This window comes from Coptis chinensis, chromosome 9 (assembly GCF_015680905.1).
Source record: "Coptis chinensis isolate HL-2020 chromosome 9, ASM1568090v1, whole genome shotgun sequence".
NCBI lineage: Eukaryota > Viridiplantae > Streptophyta > Magnoliopsida > Ranunculales > Ranunculaceae > Coptis > Coptis chinensis.
In genome coordinates this window covers 57,275,036-57,289,545 of record NC_141464.1, presented here as the reverse complement: position 1 = coordinate 57,289,545, position 14,510 = coordinate 57,275,036, and the positions used below count along the sequence as shown (strand labels likewise).

Genomic DNA, 14,510 nt, shown 5'->3' with positions numbered 1-14,510 from the left:
TCAGTTCTTGGTTCCCCCTCTCCCCCCCCCCCCCGAAGACAACATTATCTTTGTAATTAAAGCAGGGAATGGTGCAATACTCTTCCCAATTCCTCTAATCATAGTTATCAAAAACTCGAGGATACAAAATTCATACCTCTTCTCTTGCAATATCCAGATAACATGCAGACATGTCAAACCGATGTCACTCACTTTCTCCTTCCCAATGACGTTCTTACCAATCCACGAGCTCTGACCGGTTGGTTGGTTTGCGAGAGATGATGATTTGCCGAGCACAATGAGAAGTCGATTGTATTGACCTTCCATGAGAGTGTCGATTTCATCAATGCACCGGGAACTCAAAGATTGGGATTCCCGCGACGGTGGCGTCGAGGTGGCGTTCAGGCGTAATGCCTAAAATCTCAGCCAACTTCTCTCTCGATAATTCTCTCCTAACCCCAGCCATCTTCATGAAAACTTTTCGACCATCCAACTCTCTCTTCTTATAGAATTGTTTGACCAAATCGGAGTGGTAGAAATTATTTGTCGAGTACCACAACCTATTCTAATTCCTCCTAATTATCTCGTCATGAAAAAACGGCGTGAAGCGGTCGCCCGTAAAAGCTTGTTCCGACAGAATTCTTCGTCTTAGAGCCATTTTAAGATTTGGGACGATATGGGGGTTTAACTTGAATGTGGGGGTGGAGTTTGAGACAACCTCACCAACCAAACAGTAATGGTGGCGCGGCAGTTCAAATTCCACAAACTTTTTTGTTTTTTTCTAATGTTTGGTGGTGGGAATTGGTGGGGGAATGATTTGGAGAAGATTTATATGGTTTGGGAATGAATTTGGGCGTGGGTTAAGTTAGGTTTTTATTTTTATTTTTTTTTATTTAGGTTCTAGGTTAAAAAGATGTTAATGGCTGTGGTGAAGGTGAGGAAGAAGAATGCGATGCGTTCTTGGGTTGTACTGTGGGCATGGGCCCAAGCCCAATTCGAATTCCAAAAAAAATCGATTTTTAGCGCAACTTCAAACTAAAATTAAAGCCGTTTCTTGGTCGATTTTTATGAATGAGATATGGAAATGATCAGGAGAGAATTTCCAATCCAATGAACCATAAAACACTCTATTCCGACCGTAGATGATATATAAGAAGATGAAAAACACCTTGAAGTGTGTGCATGACGTAAGTTATGCGAACAAATGAACTCTAATTTCTTAGATAATGTCAATCCGAATCGGAATATAATTAAACCACATAAACAACACAACTGGGAAGTTGAACAATCCAGTATAGAAATGAACACCCCACCCTCAAACAAATTTTTGGCAACGAAGTTTAGAAAATTTGTTTTAAAAGCAGGTCTTTTAAAGTCAGATTCCCGAGACTTCCTAAATTACTATTTTTATGATTTTAATAATTTTTATTTTTTATGAATAAGATTTAATATAAGAAAAATAATAAAGCAATAATGCATAATTCACACCATAGAAGAACATGACTCAAAATCCGAGAAAACATGCAAGAGTAAAAAATGTGAATTATGTTTAACGTGGACTTAGGATCCAAGATTTTACCCACACACTCCATAGGGAGGGCCCGGTTACCTGAATGGTGCACTTACCAATATATGGAAATGAAAGGAAGTACACCAAACAACAAAATGAGCCGTTTATAGTCAGATACTCAAGACTTTAAAATATAACTGGATATATATATATATATATATATATATATACCCTTCTATTTTCCATATATCAACAACCTAAAGAGTTGGGGGTCTTTCCATAAATAAATAACATGGAATGCACCCCCAAACAGAATCAAGCACCAAGATTCTCTACAACACAACTTATCGAAATGAAAGCGAAGTCTGATGGATCTAGAATGTAACCGCGCATGCACCTTCTTTTTCGCCTTTGAACGAGAGGGTGTCCAAGTGAAAGATCGTGAGAAAATGGATGTTTATGGAAGATATGGTGGATATGGATGAATTTTAGACGTAAGGAATGGAAGAAATGAGAATGTAGGTTTGGCACAAAACTCATTCATGGTGTGGGTGGTAACTGTCTCAATTCTGAAAATAAAGGTGTCAAGTGCATTTCCCTTTGGAATTATTTCTGTATTAAGAGGATTTAGAAAATTATTAAGTACAGAAGAAACAAAAGGGTCAAGTGCAAACTCCAGGTTCCTTTGAAAGGGTGGAAGGTGGGGAATATTGGTGAGGAAAGATGAATGAGTGTTAGCTAGAGCTCTCAGGTCTAGATCATTAGAAGCCTTGAGATATGTCAGACATTCCTCAATAGTTGGGTCAAAAGAATCACTGGGATAGAGGGTGAAAAATTCATCTTCCGTCATAGTGTAAAGGGATAAATGGATGTTGGCAGGGTGGGACTCGCGAGGTGGCAAGGAAGAGTTGCAAAAGAGTTGAAGAAAATATTCCTCAATTTCCTCTACGTCCAAGGAGTATTTGTCGAAGTTGGAACTTCCAAAGGAAAGGAATTTGTGCATCTGGTCACGGAAATGTGGTTTTGAAATAATCATGAGCTAAGCTCTCGATCATGCTAACCTCTCCATCGATATTCGTATAAGGCAACTATTTGATCGTCTTAAAAACGTTAACCACAATGGAAAGATGGCCAAAAGACAAGGACAACGAACCATCGCGGCAGTCTATAAGCGCGTTGGCAGTTGCCAAGAAAGGGCGTCCTAAAATGATCGGAACAGAATCGTTAGCGACTTCTGTATCGAGGATAACAATATCCGTAGGATCGTAGAAATCTTGAACCTTAACCAGCACGTTTTCCACTACACCCTTAGGATACTTGATAGACCTATCAGCTAGTTGCAACTTCATTGTTGTAGGTTGCATTTCATGTAGACCTATTTGTTTATATAAATAATAAGAGAGTAAATTAACACTCTCCCCGAGGTCTAATAAAGCAGTGATCGTGTGAGTATCCCCTAAGGTGCATTATACAGTAGGACGACCAGGGTCCTTGTACTTAACTATTCCATTGTGTTCCATTAAAGTTGGAAACCGTTTCTTTAAAAAGGCGTCTTTAGGAAGCTTTGTCTTACGCCTAGTAGTGCATAACTCTTTAAGAAACTTAGCATGGTGAGGTAACTTTTTAATCGTTTCAAGAAAATGTAAGTTTATCGTTAGATTTTTAAAAATTTCCCTAATCTCGTCAAAATTTGTATCCTTGTTTAACATAGCTAATTTCTAAGGAAACGATGGTTTCTCTCTATATTTAGCATATGGATCAACTGGATGTCTAACCTTTGCTTTCTGTTTCTTAGGTTGTGGTTTAACTGGTACCTCTACAGGGGTAGGATATTCAGTTTCTGTTTTGGTATCTAGTGTAGGCACTACTGGTGGGGTAACTATAGACATAGTTACTTTGTTATCCACCACTCTGCCTGAATTGAGAGTGGTGATGGAATTTATCTCACCTACATTTGCATTTTTGTTACTAGTATTACCGTTTATCTTAAAGGTTGTATTTGGTGTTTTAGGATTAGGTATCGCTTGTCCTGGAAACACACCTTTGGGTTGCACTTTCTCTTGAGCTAACTGCTGTAAGGAAAGTTGAATGGCTTGTAAAATCTGTTGTTGAGATTGCATAAAGGTATCAAAACGATCCGGTTGTGGAGTAGTATTTGCTACTGGTTGTGTGACAGGAACTATGTCATGTTGATTATTAATGGGTGGATTTTGGTAGTTATTATTTACTGGAATAATACCTCTATTCGTATTATAATTATTACTGTTATAATTATTATAATTACCCTGACCTTGTCCTTGCCTTGGGGGACCTTGGTTGTAATTGTTTGTTGACCTAACATTTGGGTTAAACAACCTTGGATGTTATTGATTATTTCGCCAACCGAAGTTGGGATTTTGTCGCCAAGCTGCGTTAGGTTCGCTAATAATGGAACAAACATTATCTTGTTGTGATTTTTGTTGTTCATAGGCGAAAGGACAATAGGAGTTGGGATGCTCTGAACTCAAACATAAATTACATGGATTTGAGTTGACATTCATGACGGGGACAGGAGTTTGTTGAACAGAAATAGCCTCTACCTTTTTAGTTAGAGATTCGATTAATTTTTTAAGTTCGGATCGGGTTTCATCTCAAACATACCGCTGCTTGTTGTAGAAGAACTAGCGTTGCGGGAGATATCATCACTACCCCCGTTATTATTACAGCTTAGTTTGATCTTCTAAACATTTATAAGCCTCGAGGCTCCCTTACTTAGGAAACTACCCCCATTCATTATGTCAAGCACCTCTTTGTGGTGGTGTAACAATCCCTTGAAAAAGGCACGAACTAGAGTGTCTTTTGCGAGGTTATGGTGTGGACATTCTATAAGTAGATCGGTGAAACGATTCCAAGCCTCTGAAAATGATTCATGAGGATTTTGTCGAAAGAAATGAATCTTGGAAAACATTTCATCAGTCTTCAGTGGTGGGTAAAAATGTTCCATAAATAGTTGAACAAGTTTAACCCACGAGTTCACAGAATTTGGCACTTGGGCAGTTAACCAAGACACTGCCTTATTGGCTAAAGTGAAGGGAAATACCCTCAGTTTAATTTGTTCAGCACCAACTGTAAGATGGTGGAATGTACTAAGGACTTGGTCAATCCTATGCATGTGCTGATAAAGCTTTTCATGGTCTAACCCATGAAAAACGGGTAACAAATTAAATATATTTGGGGGGATTCATAAATCCCCCACTAGGTCTAATAGAACGATACAAGATTTAGGCTATTGTTCAAGGCTTTGTAAAAGTCAGAGAGAGGAGACTCTCTTTCTTCAGCCATTACTTCAGGTGGTGTGTGTGATATGTTAGTTAGAGGTGTAGTCGATGGTATACTAGAAAGACGTGTTTGGTGACGTTGCCAGTTGATTACGTTAGGCGTTTTTCTTCGATCTGACCTTAATCTCATGCAAGGCTAAGCCAATCTTTAACGAACACAACAACACTCCAAACAATCCTGATATGCTAGTATGAACCTCTAACATGAGATGCGAGGTGTGGAAGAAAAGAGTACCTGAATGCCTCCTTGCTTCGCTTATAAATAGCGTCTTGTTTACGCGTGCTCAGTGTGTATAACAAATTAAAACACTGAAAACTATGAAGAAATGGAAATTTGAAACAAACCTGTAGAAATCGGGAGGCCAGCAGAGGGTAGGTAGCCGATTCAGAATAGCCTAAAGCAGGTAAGGCCAGTTCGAAAGCTGGAGTTCCAGGCTCTTTAGGCAGGCTCAATTCCAGCCTTGGTAGCCTTGGTAGGGCCCATGTAACGCTCAAGGAAAACCTCGAGGTCCAGGCTTCGGCGGGGGGGCTACCAAAAAGAGTGGAGTTCAGTGAAGGAGGATCGCTCTAATTATGCCTACCTGTGGCGGATCAAGCAGGTGTAATTTTTGAGGAATTTTTTTAGTCAAAACGGACAACCTTTGTGAAAAATCAAACAAGGGTGGGTGGGTTATGGGACTTTGGAAAATTAACAATTCTAAAGAAAACAATGCTAAAGGCAACTAAGATGGCAACGACGCCTTTTGATAATCGTAAAAATGATAGTTTTACTAATAAATAAAGCGATGAAACTCTAAACGAAAGTAAAACTACAAACTGAACTTATACTAAACTTATCAAAGATTTCTACTCTCAATACTATTGAAGTAGAGTTGGAATAGAAGATTCATTCCACTCCTAGTTCTTTAGCATTCAAGTTTCCTACGACTATCAATCCTACCAAAGTCAATGAGAGAATTACGAATTATACTACAAAATACTACAGAATACTAAGGTTTGAATCTAGAATAAGAATTAGGGGGGAATTGGATCCACCTTGAATCCAACTTAAGAACTACCATAGGTTGTTGTAATCAAATTATTACGTTCTTACGGTAAGAATTGGTCGTTCTAATCCTTAATTATACATGGCATCTCTACCAATTCATAACTAGCATGTGAGGAAGTCCACCCATTCTCATGGCGAATCAACTCACTTCTATAGTGGAATAGACTCTTACAACATTTCTACGCTACACAATCAAGTTTTCATCAAGGCATCAAAGCCCTCTAATGGAGGTTTAGCCTCGATTCATCAAACTATCATTTCCGAATGAAATTGAATAAAACATAATATAAAAATTTTACCTTTATTAAATTTAACTAACAATAACTGAAATCTAAATTAACAACTAAGAATTGAATAACAACTAATAACTGAATTTAGATCTAAGTAATTCAATAAATAACAAAATCGAATTTAACAAGAACTAACTATTTTATTTATCTAATGAATGATAAACAATGATTCAATACTTAATCTAAAACAAATAATGAAAACTAATTAATAAACTAATTACAATTCTCAAAACTAGATCTAGAACTAAGGTTTAATGGCTACTCTAATGGCTACTTTCTATCCTAACCTAATTGATACTTAAGAGCTAAGTCTTGTGTGTGGAAATGGAGGAGACCAGATCCACATTTTCGTGCATGGGCTGAGGGTCCATATTTTGAGCCGGAAAATCGAGCCCAAAGCCCAATTTCTTCAGTCCACAGGCCCCTTTACAGCTGGCTTTAATTTCAACAGGATTTTCATCCACTTTTGCTCCTTTTATTGGGTTAAGGTTTGGACTATTGGAAAGCTCTTTTTGAGCCAGTCGTTTTGACATAAGGTACGCCCAATTCTGAGGCCTGAGTCTAAAGATACGATCTTCGGAAATTCTGCTGACTTTTATGTGTTGTTTCTGCCCGTCTTGGCCTTTAATCCCATAACTTCTTAGCAACCAACCCTTTGCTCCTTTCTATCGCCAAAGTGGCACATTCTTGCACATAATTGACTTTAATGCCTGAAATACATAAAAGTACGTAATTAGCATTAACTCTTATTTATTACTCGGATAATTGGTCTAAAAGTATTATTGTTAAGGGGTTAAAACTACAGTTTTGGGCTCTTATCAGGATGGTACTTTTTAAGAAGTCTAAATGAGCGACATAATTATCGATATCTGGAAGATCGACATTCAATTTTGGATTGCCATATTTATCAGTGCCAGTTCGAGCAGTGATTTCTTCATCAGTGCCTTTTAAAAGATCTATTACTCTAGTGGATTCTGCAAGACTTTTCATCGAGGTTGGTTTTGGCACTGAAACAAGGTCGCAACGATAGACCAGTCAGATAGCAGATCTAATATAGAGGATTCAAAGAAGGGTTTAAGGGATGGGATGTCGTAAAATAATGTACCTCTAGTGTTAAAGACAGGATGTACCAAGGATGGAACAGTGATCGCATCAGATGACTCCCATTGCCCAGATATAACGATAGGGTATAATGGCCATCTGAAATCACTATCTCGATTTATCCTTATAATGCATGCGCGGTTAATTCATTTTTTGGGATAAAAATAACCACTGGCCTCTTTTATACCATGTTTATTCTTCTCGTTACGTTCAATAAAGGTATAGTGTTTTTGGATATCGATAAGGCGAATTCTTTGGGATGGCCGGACATTGGGTGCAAGGTGAGAATTGTAGAAATTACAAATGTACAGCAATCTCCAGAAATTACCTGTGCCTTGGCCAAGAGAAATGGTGAGGTAGTTCAGTACTTCTCGATTGAGGTTAGATAAGAGAAGGCGCAAGCCAGCAGCTAGTTGCCCAACAGTAATAATGGTGGTTTTAGGATCGCCACTTTGGCATCGAGTTCCTTTTGTACTTCCAGCATAATGTCGAAGATGGACAGAGTCTAGTATTTGGTAGGCAACTTTAACTATGTCTAAGTTGGGTCTTTTTGGAAAACAAGGGTTCAAACCACTACTCCACATGCTATGATCGTCCATAACTTTGCGATCAGATTCGGATTCCACGGTCTCAAAGGGATGGCAGGCTAAGCTATCAGCCAGATATGTGGCATGCCATTCTGGTTCGTCAGTCTCAGTCCTTTGCGATGACGAAGCTGAAGAGGACGAGTTGCAGATTCAATACTTTCGTTCGACATGTCGGTATCACTAGAAATAATAAACTTTTTATTAGAATTATATCCTTTATCTGAGCCACTATCGTTATATCTAGTATAAGTATATAATATATTATTTACTAAGAACGTATCGAGGTCACGAGATGATAATGTCGGGGTTCAAGGTGAAGAACTGTGTCTCAAACGCATACGTTCTTGACGTCGAAGCCAAGATTGTTTCTAGAGAGTGTGTATAAAGTTAACACAAGTTTTTCTCCTAGCCATATTGTCAAAATTATAATCTACTCCGGGTTTGCCTCGATTCCCCCACAGGTCAATATACCCCGTGAATTTTCCATTAGTGACTCTCCGACAGGCACTTCTCTCGAGTTGAGTTTCAAATTGTGCTCGAAAGTTTCCCTTAACCCCTCCAAGTGCTCTGACTTTGACATGTTTTTCTCCACCATATCGTCTATGTATATCTCAATTCCTTTTTGAATTTTACTCTCAAACATTTTCTCCTCCAACCGTTGGAAGGTGGCTCCTGCGTTTTTTAACCCGAACGACATTCTCGTATAGCAATAAGTCCCCCTGTAACGCCCGTATTTTTAAATACATATTTTTTTCTATTTATTTATTAATTAATTAATTTAATTATTTATTTTCAAAATTCGTCGGACCGGACTCGGGATACATGGGCCTGGTTTTGGGCCCGAGTCTGTGTTGGGCTTGGGTTTCGGACCCAAGTATATAAACACATTTTTCTAGAAAATAGGGTTCAGAGAATAATAAAATAATAAAATGGGCGAGATGAAAGTTTGGATTTCTCGGAGGGTGGAGCCGCGACGCCCGGACTCGGAGAAATTAAATTAGGAGGAGCCGCTCATACAGTGAGTAGCTCTTTTGCTATTTCACCGAATACGTAAAACCGCTTTTATTGTCCTATGTTTTCACTAATTTTACTGTTCATTATCTGTTGTATTGGACTTCGTGCCATCTGTTTTATTAAGCTTTATTGAAATTTTGGATTTGTAATTAAACCTGTTAAACCGCGATACTGAACTTAAACTGCCGAAAAGCTCGGCTTTAACGCTAATGGCGCCGGACAAATCGTCCTGATGGATTTGATTAAACCTTTTTTATATACTGTGATGTTAATATTAATTGGTTGTTGATATATGATGAATGTCGGGTTTAGCATGGTCGATTGGGTGCTGGGGAGTGTGGTGGAAGCTTGGAGGCGTTAATGGCGCCGGGGGTTGGGGCTGTTTTTGAGTATGATTGGAGTGTTGGGCTTTTGCCTAGACTAAGGTAGAGTGTTTGAGTGCGTGGGGGCTGTTGAATGGTGGTGGAAACCATTAATGGCGGCACGCCCAGACGTCCTCCAGTAAATCATTTTTTTTTTTTTTTTGATGGTTTTGTTGATTATTTGATATGATTGTGGGTTGTTTGATAATGTTTGGTGGTAGTGGGGATGGTTGGGGCTGTCGAGTGGAGGTGGAAGAACCTTTAATGGCAGCCGAAAATTTTAGATCTAGATTTGGAGAAGATGGTGGATTTAAGAGTTGGGATTTTCGGCTTTGTTAATGTTGTGGGGGTTTTTCCCCTGAGCATTTTCGGGTATGTTTGGAGGGGTGGCGATCGGATTTGTGGTGGCCGGATTTGGGCTGCTGTGGGTGGAGGGAGATGATGAACAATACTTTCTCTTGGGCTTGGGCCTTAGCTGTTTGGTTGGGCCAAAAGCTCTAATTTTATGTGGGCCGGTTCTATTTATTTGGTTGGGCCCGATTTTAAGTTATCTTTGGACCAGTTTAATTAAGTTTAGTTTTCGAGCCGAACTCAGTTGTGTTTTGAGCCTGTTCAGTATAAGTTTTTGGGCCCGTTTCTAATATTGCTTGGGGCCAGTCCATTGGACTTAAAATAGATCTGTTTGGGTCTTTAAATGTTTAGACTTCCGGGTTCTAAGGTTTGGGCTTGGCCAGTTGGGTCCGAACCATTACCTTGGTCATGAGCCCATGAGCCATGCACATTGACCTTAGCCATGAACCATGGCTATGACCCTGAACCTGTCGAACATGGAACGACAGTTTGACTTTGACCATGACATGTTGACTTTGACCTTGACAATGATAGTTTGACTCTGACCTTGGACTGTTGACTTTGACCGTTGACTGTTGACTTTGACCATTGACGGTTGACTTTGACTTTGACTTTGACCGTTGACTTTGACTTTGACCGTGGAATGTTGACTTTTCCAGTTTTTCACATATTTGATTATATGGACAAATATAATAATAAAATATTGTCGAACATTATATAACGTTGTTTGTCATTATCTAATTAAGATTTGACGTGAGTAGTGTGTAAAGCATATATATATTGGGCTTTGATTGTGGACTGTGGACTGTGGACTGTTTAATTGTGATGTATGTGATGTTGTAAAATTGTATAAATTTGGTGGTCATTATCTAATTAAGATTTGACGTGGATATTGTAATATTATATAATATGTTGGGATATATATAGAATGCAATAGTTTTGGAGAAATAAAGGTATAACCGCTCTATTATTATATATGTGAGATGCTACTATGAGGTAGCATAGTATTTGTGAATATTTCCCACGGGAGTGTGGTGTAGTGCAATAATATATTGGCACGTGAAAGTATAAAAGTGGTTATGAGATATAATTGAGATATTTCTAAATATTATGGCTTAGTGCAATAAGGTAATTGACTTTACGTGATATAGTGGATTTATTATGAGTCATTAATGTATGACACTTGAATAAATTACGTGAACGAAAATCCTAGAACCTAGCTACCACAACTCATGTGATTGGCCCTTTCCGGCGTTTGATTAATCACGAATGGCCTTGGGCTTCCCTTTCCGGCATTTCAAGAAAAGTTGAATGGCCCTCCTGGCGCGAAATTTAATAGTGGCTTGATTATTCCGTTCGCAAAATGAACGATGACGCGATGATATTTTATGCCGAATAGTGGCATTACTTACATAATTGCTTCCGTGTGTGAGGATTTACCTGGTGTCGCGGCATCCCGGCGGGTGTTTACGCGAAGTGGTTCATTATGTAAGGGGAGGCATGTGGATGTACATGTTCGCCTCGGCGATTGTGGTAGCCGGAAACTAGGTAAAGACATAGATACGACGTGATTTTAGGGACACACAAAGAAAGCTTTAATTAATATAATTATGGTAATATATTGGTAAATGATATATCTCTAGATAGATGATATAATATGCTTGGTTGGTTTTTGTTTAGTTAGAACCTAAGGCGCCTCGATGGAGGAACTACCTGCCTTATTTATTATGCGTATAGGTTGTTGTGTGGTTAGTGGGAAGTTAAGGCGCCTCAGTGGAGGAACTACCTGCCTAGATTATTGTACTTAAGGATCTTGTATTAGTTGTTGAAAGTTACGACGCCTCGGTGGAGGAACTAACTGCCGTATGGATTATGTATATATTTGTATAAGTATATGCTGTTTTAGAGCTACTCACACCAAAGATTTTATAATGCTAACCCGACGGCATGTTTGCTTTATCGGGTGTGTTCATTTAATGAACATAGTTGATAAGTTTTGACAGGTTTAGTGTTGAAGAAGAGTGGTTGCTGCTTGTGGTTTGCATTAGCGTTGCATCTCAGGATCTGTTTTGTTTTCCCTTGAGGTGATATAGAATTTCAGTCTAGACAATGTTTTTGTATTTCATTTGTAAATTTTATTAAAGAGTTGTTGAAAGGAGATTTGTAAGTAATCAGTATTTGAGAATTTTTGAAATGAATAGGACTTTTGTATAATAGAAATTTTTATTGGTTTTTAATTATCCGCATATTTAAACTGTTTATGGGTTTTTGGAAGTGGAGAGTGCGTCACACCTCGGAGATCGAAGAGTCGGGGACAAATAATGTTTTTCCGAATTCTGTCGAAATCCGGGGTGTGACACCCCCCTTCCACCATGAATGACATTTTTTCCTGATCAGGTCCATACATCGCAACCTAGTTGTATCCCATAGACGTATCCATAAATGAGAACATTCTGAACCCTGCCGTTCGGTCCACCAACTCGTCTACTCGCGGCATAGGATAACTGTCCTTGGGGCACTCTAAGTTTACGTCCGTAAAGTCAACACACATTCGCACCTTGCCATTTTTCTTTGGGACCGCGACTATATTGGACAGCCAGTCTGTGAACTCCACCTCTTATGATTCCCGCTCCTTTCAACCTGGCAACCTCCTCTCGTATTCCTTCCACATACTTAGGTCTCACACCCCTCATCTTCTGTCTTACTGGTTTCGCACCCTCCCTCATATGCAATCGGTGACATGCGAAATCAAGGTCCAGCCCGATGATATCCTCTATTCCCCATGCAAATACATCTCTGTTCTCTGACAAGCATTGTACCAGCTTACTTTTCCACTCCTCCGTCAAGTTAGACCCTACTGATGTAAACTTCTCTTCTTTGCCCTCTCCCAGATTCACTATCTTAACCTCATCTAAAGTTTTCGAACCCACCGCGGCTTCCTCTCCCCCTTCCACTGCCCCGCACTGTAATTGCTATGCTTGCCTTTTCCTTGGGTGGAATGGTTCGCCTCCTGGCCCGCGGACCATCCTTTTAACGGTATCCTGGTGACTTTTCTTCGATGCCACCTGATCTCTGCGGACTTCGTACATTCCCGTTGGGGTGGGGAATCGAATAACTTAGTAATATGTTGAAGGCACCGCCTTCATCTCGTGGATCCACCGCTTCCCTAAGATCGCATTGTATTGAGAGTTGGAATCGACCACCACAAATCTGGAAAACACAGTCACAGGCCTTGTCATCACTGGCAATAAAAGCTCTCCCATAGGCTCTGTGACGCTTCCATTAAATCCATACAAACTGGACCGCGGCGACCTTAGTTGTCCCGGATCAATCCTCATTTCCTCCAACGCTCCCCTAAACAACAAGTTCACAGCACTGCCATAATCAATCAGTACCCTTTTGACCATGTAATTGCCCATCGCCACCGTAATGACCAACGCATCTTCATGCGGGTATCGACGGCTCAGAGATCCGCACTAAAAAATGTAATCTTGTCTTCCCCCCGGTGCCTCTCAGATCAGTATCACAAGACGGTAGACTCATTGACCTGCTGAATACTTGCTGTCCTCCTCACCTTGTCTCTGTGGGCGTTGTGACTCAGCACTTCTCCACTAAAAATAACATTAATGGTTCCCAATATTCTCCCTGGAGCTGGCACCGGCTCCACATTCGGGGCCTCTGGTATAAATTCTCTCATCATTCCCTTCTCTACCAGCCTCTAGACCAACCATTTCAATGCGTAACAATCATTAGTTTCATGATTGCGTACCTGGTGGTAAGCACAGTACGGCTTGTTCGACATTTCGACAAGGATGGTCCACGGTCCCTCGTACCCTTGCATGTTTTTAATCAACGACAATATCTCACTCAATGGCCTGTTTAAAGGTGTATGCTCTAGTTCGGGGTATGGCTTCCTTTCTCTTTGCTCTCTTCGCGCTACCTCTCTACTCCTTTCCGAACGCGATGACTGTCCGCGGTACCTTTCGTTACCTATGTCCGTTGTCTCTATCTTTCTGTGATCCCCACCTTTCTCTACCGATGACACTGCCTTTGCTCCCCTTTTAGAACCCTTCTGCATGGTATCTTCATATATGATATACTTCTCTACTTGCGGATATAACTCGTGCAAGGTCGCAATCTCATTCTTTGCAACGGGTTGATGGACCCCCGTACCAGGCCGCAGACCTCTTTCAAATGCTATCACTGCCGTCCTTTCATCCAAATTCTCCACTTTCAAGGTCTCCGCCTTGAGGCGGCACAGATATTCCCTGACCGATTCCGCAGACCTTTGTCTTACATTAAATAAGGTTGTGATGTCCACAACCCACTTCTTTTGATGTATAAAATGATCTATAAACGCCTACTCCAACTCCTCGAAATTAGTGATACTCTTTGAAGGCAACCGATAATACCAGTCCGAAGCTCCCCCCTTCAAGCTAGCCGGGAACATCATACACCGCAACCCATCGTACCGCGGCTCTTGCCAGAGTGGCATCTGTTGTCTAAAGTGATAGATGTGATCTGCTGGGTCCCCTATTCCATCGTATCTTTCGAACCTTGGTTGATTGAACCGCTTCGGTACCTTTGAAGCCCATATCGCATCCGCCAACGGGTTGCGATTCAATCCAGCCACCACCTGGCTGGCTGCGCCCATCTGAGTCTTCGTCTGCTAGAGATTCGCCTCCCGATCATTGCTTATCATTTCCTGGACTTGCTCCACCGTTAACCCAGCCACTGGGTTTTCCACCAGAGTCGGTCCATGCTCATCCTCGTCCCCCGACCCCTCACTTAGCTCCTCCCCAGTTTCTTCTTCCGCCCCCTCTCTTTCTCTTCTCAACTCCTCGTTTTCCTCTCTTAGCCTCTCAATCTCTTCTTGCATCAGTCGTGTTTATCCGCCGCTCGGCCCCCCTCTCGTTCTTCCCCTTCCTCAATTACTGCTTCCGGCATCGGC

The 14,510-nt window shown here is 40.5% G+C and overlaps 2 protein-coding genes across 2 annotated transcripts; both read right to left on the bottom strand.

Moving 5' to 3' along the window:
• Positions 1 to 12,675: 12,675 nt before the first annotated feature.
• Positions 12,676 to 12,978, bottom strand: LOC147476908 (uncharacterized). Its single transcript, XM_086585857.1, has one exon. It carries the CDS (start codon positions 12,976 to 12,978, stop codon positions 12,676 to 12,678), a length of 303 nt encoding a protein of 100 aa, XP_086441983.1.
• A 120-nt stretch (positions 12,979 to 13,098) lies between these two features.
• Positions 13,099 to 14,213, bottom strand: LOC147476907 (uncharacterized). Its single transcript, XM_086585856.1, has 3 exons — positions 13,972 to 14,213; positions 13,329 to 13,827; positions 13,099 to 13,170 (listed from the first exon to the last, which is right to left on the bottom strand). Exons 1-3 carry the CDS (start codon positions 14,211 to 14,213, stop codon positions 13,099 to 13,101), a joined length of 813 nt encoding a protein of 270 aa, XP_086441982.1.
• Positions 14,214 to 14,510: the final 297 nt, after the last annotated feature.

Coding starts and splice junctions, on each gene's coding strand:
- LOC147476907 (XM_086585856.1), bottom strand. CDS start 14,213: ATGGGCGCAGCCAGCCAGGTGGTGGCTGGATTGAATCGCAACCCGTTG. Junction 13,828..13,971: donor AAGGGGGGAGCTTCGGACTG/GTATTATCGGTT, acceptor GGAATCGGTCAG/GGAATATCTGTGCCGCCTCA. Junction 13,171..13,328: donor CGTACTGTGCTTACCACCAG/GTACGCAATCAT, acceptor TGTTATTTTTAG/TGGAGAAGTGCTGAGTCACA.
- LOC147476908 (XM_086585857.1), bottom strand. CDS start 12,978: ATGGGCAATTACATGGTCAAAAGGGTACTGATTGATTATGGCAGTGCT.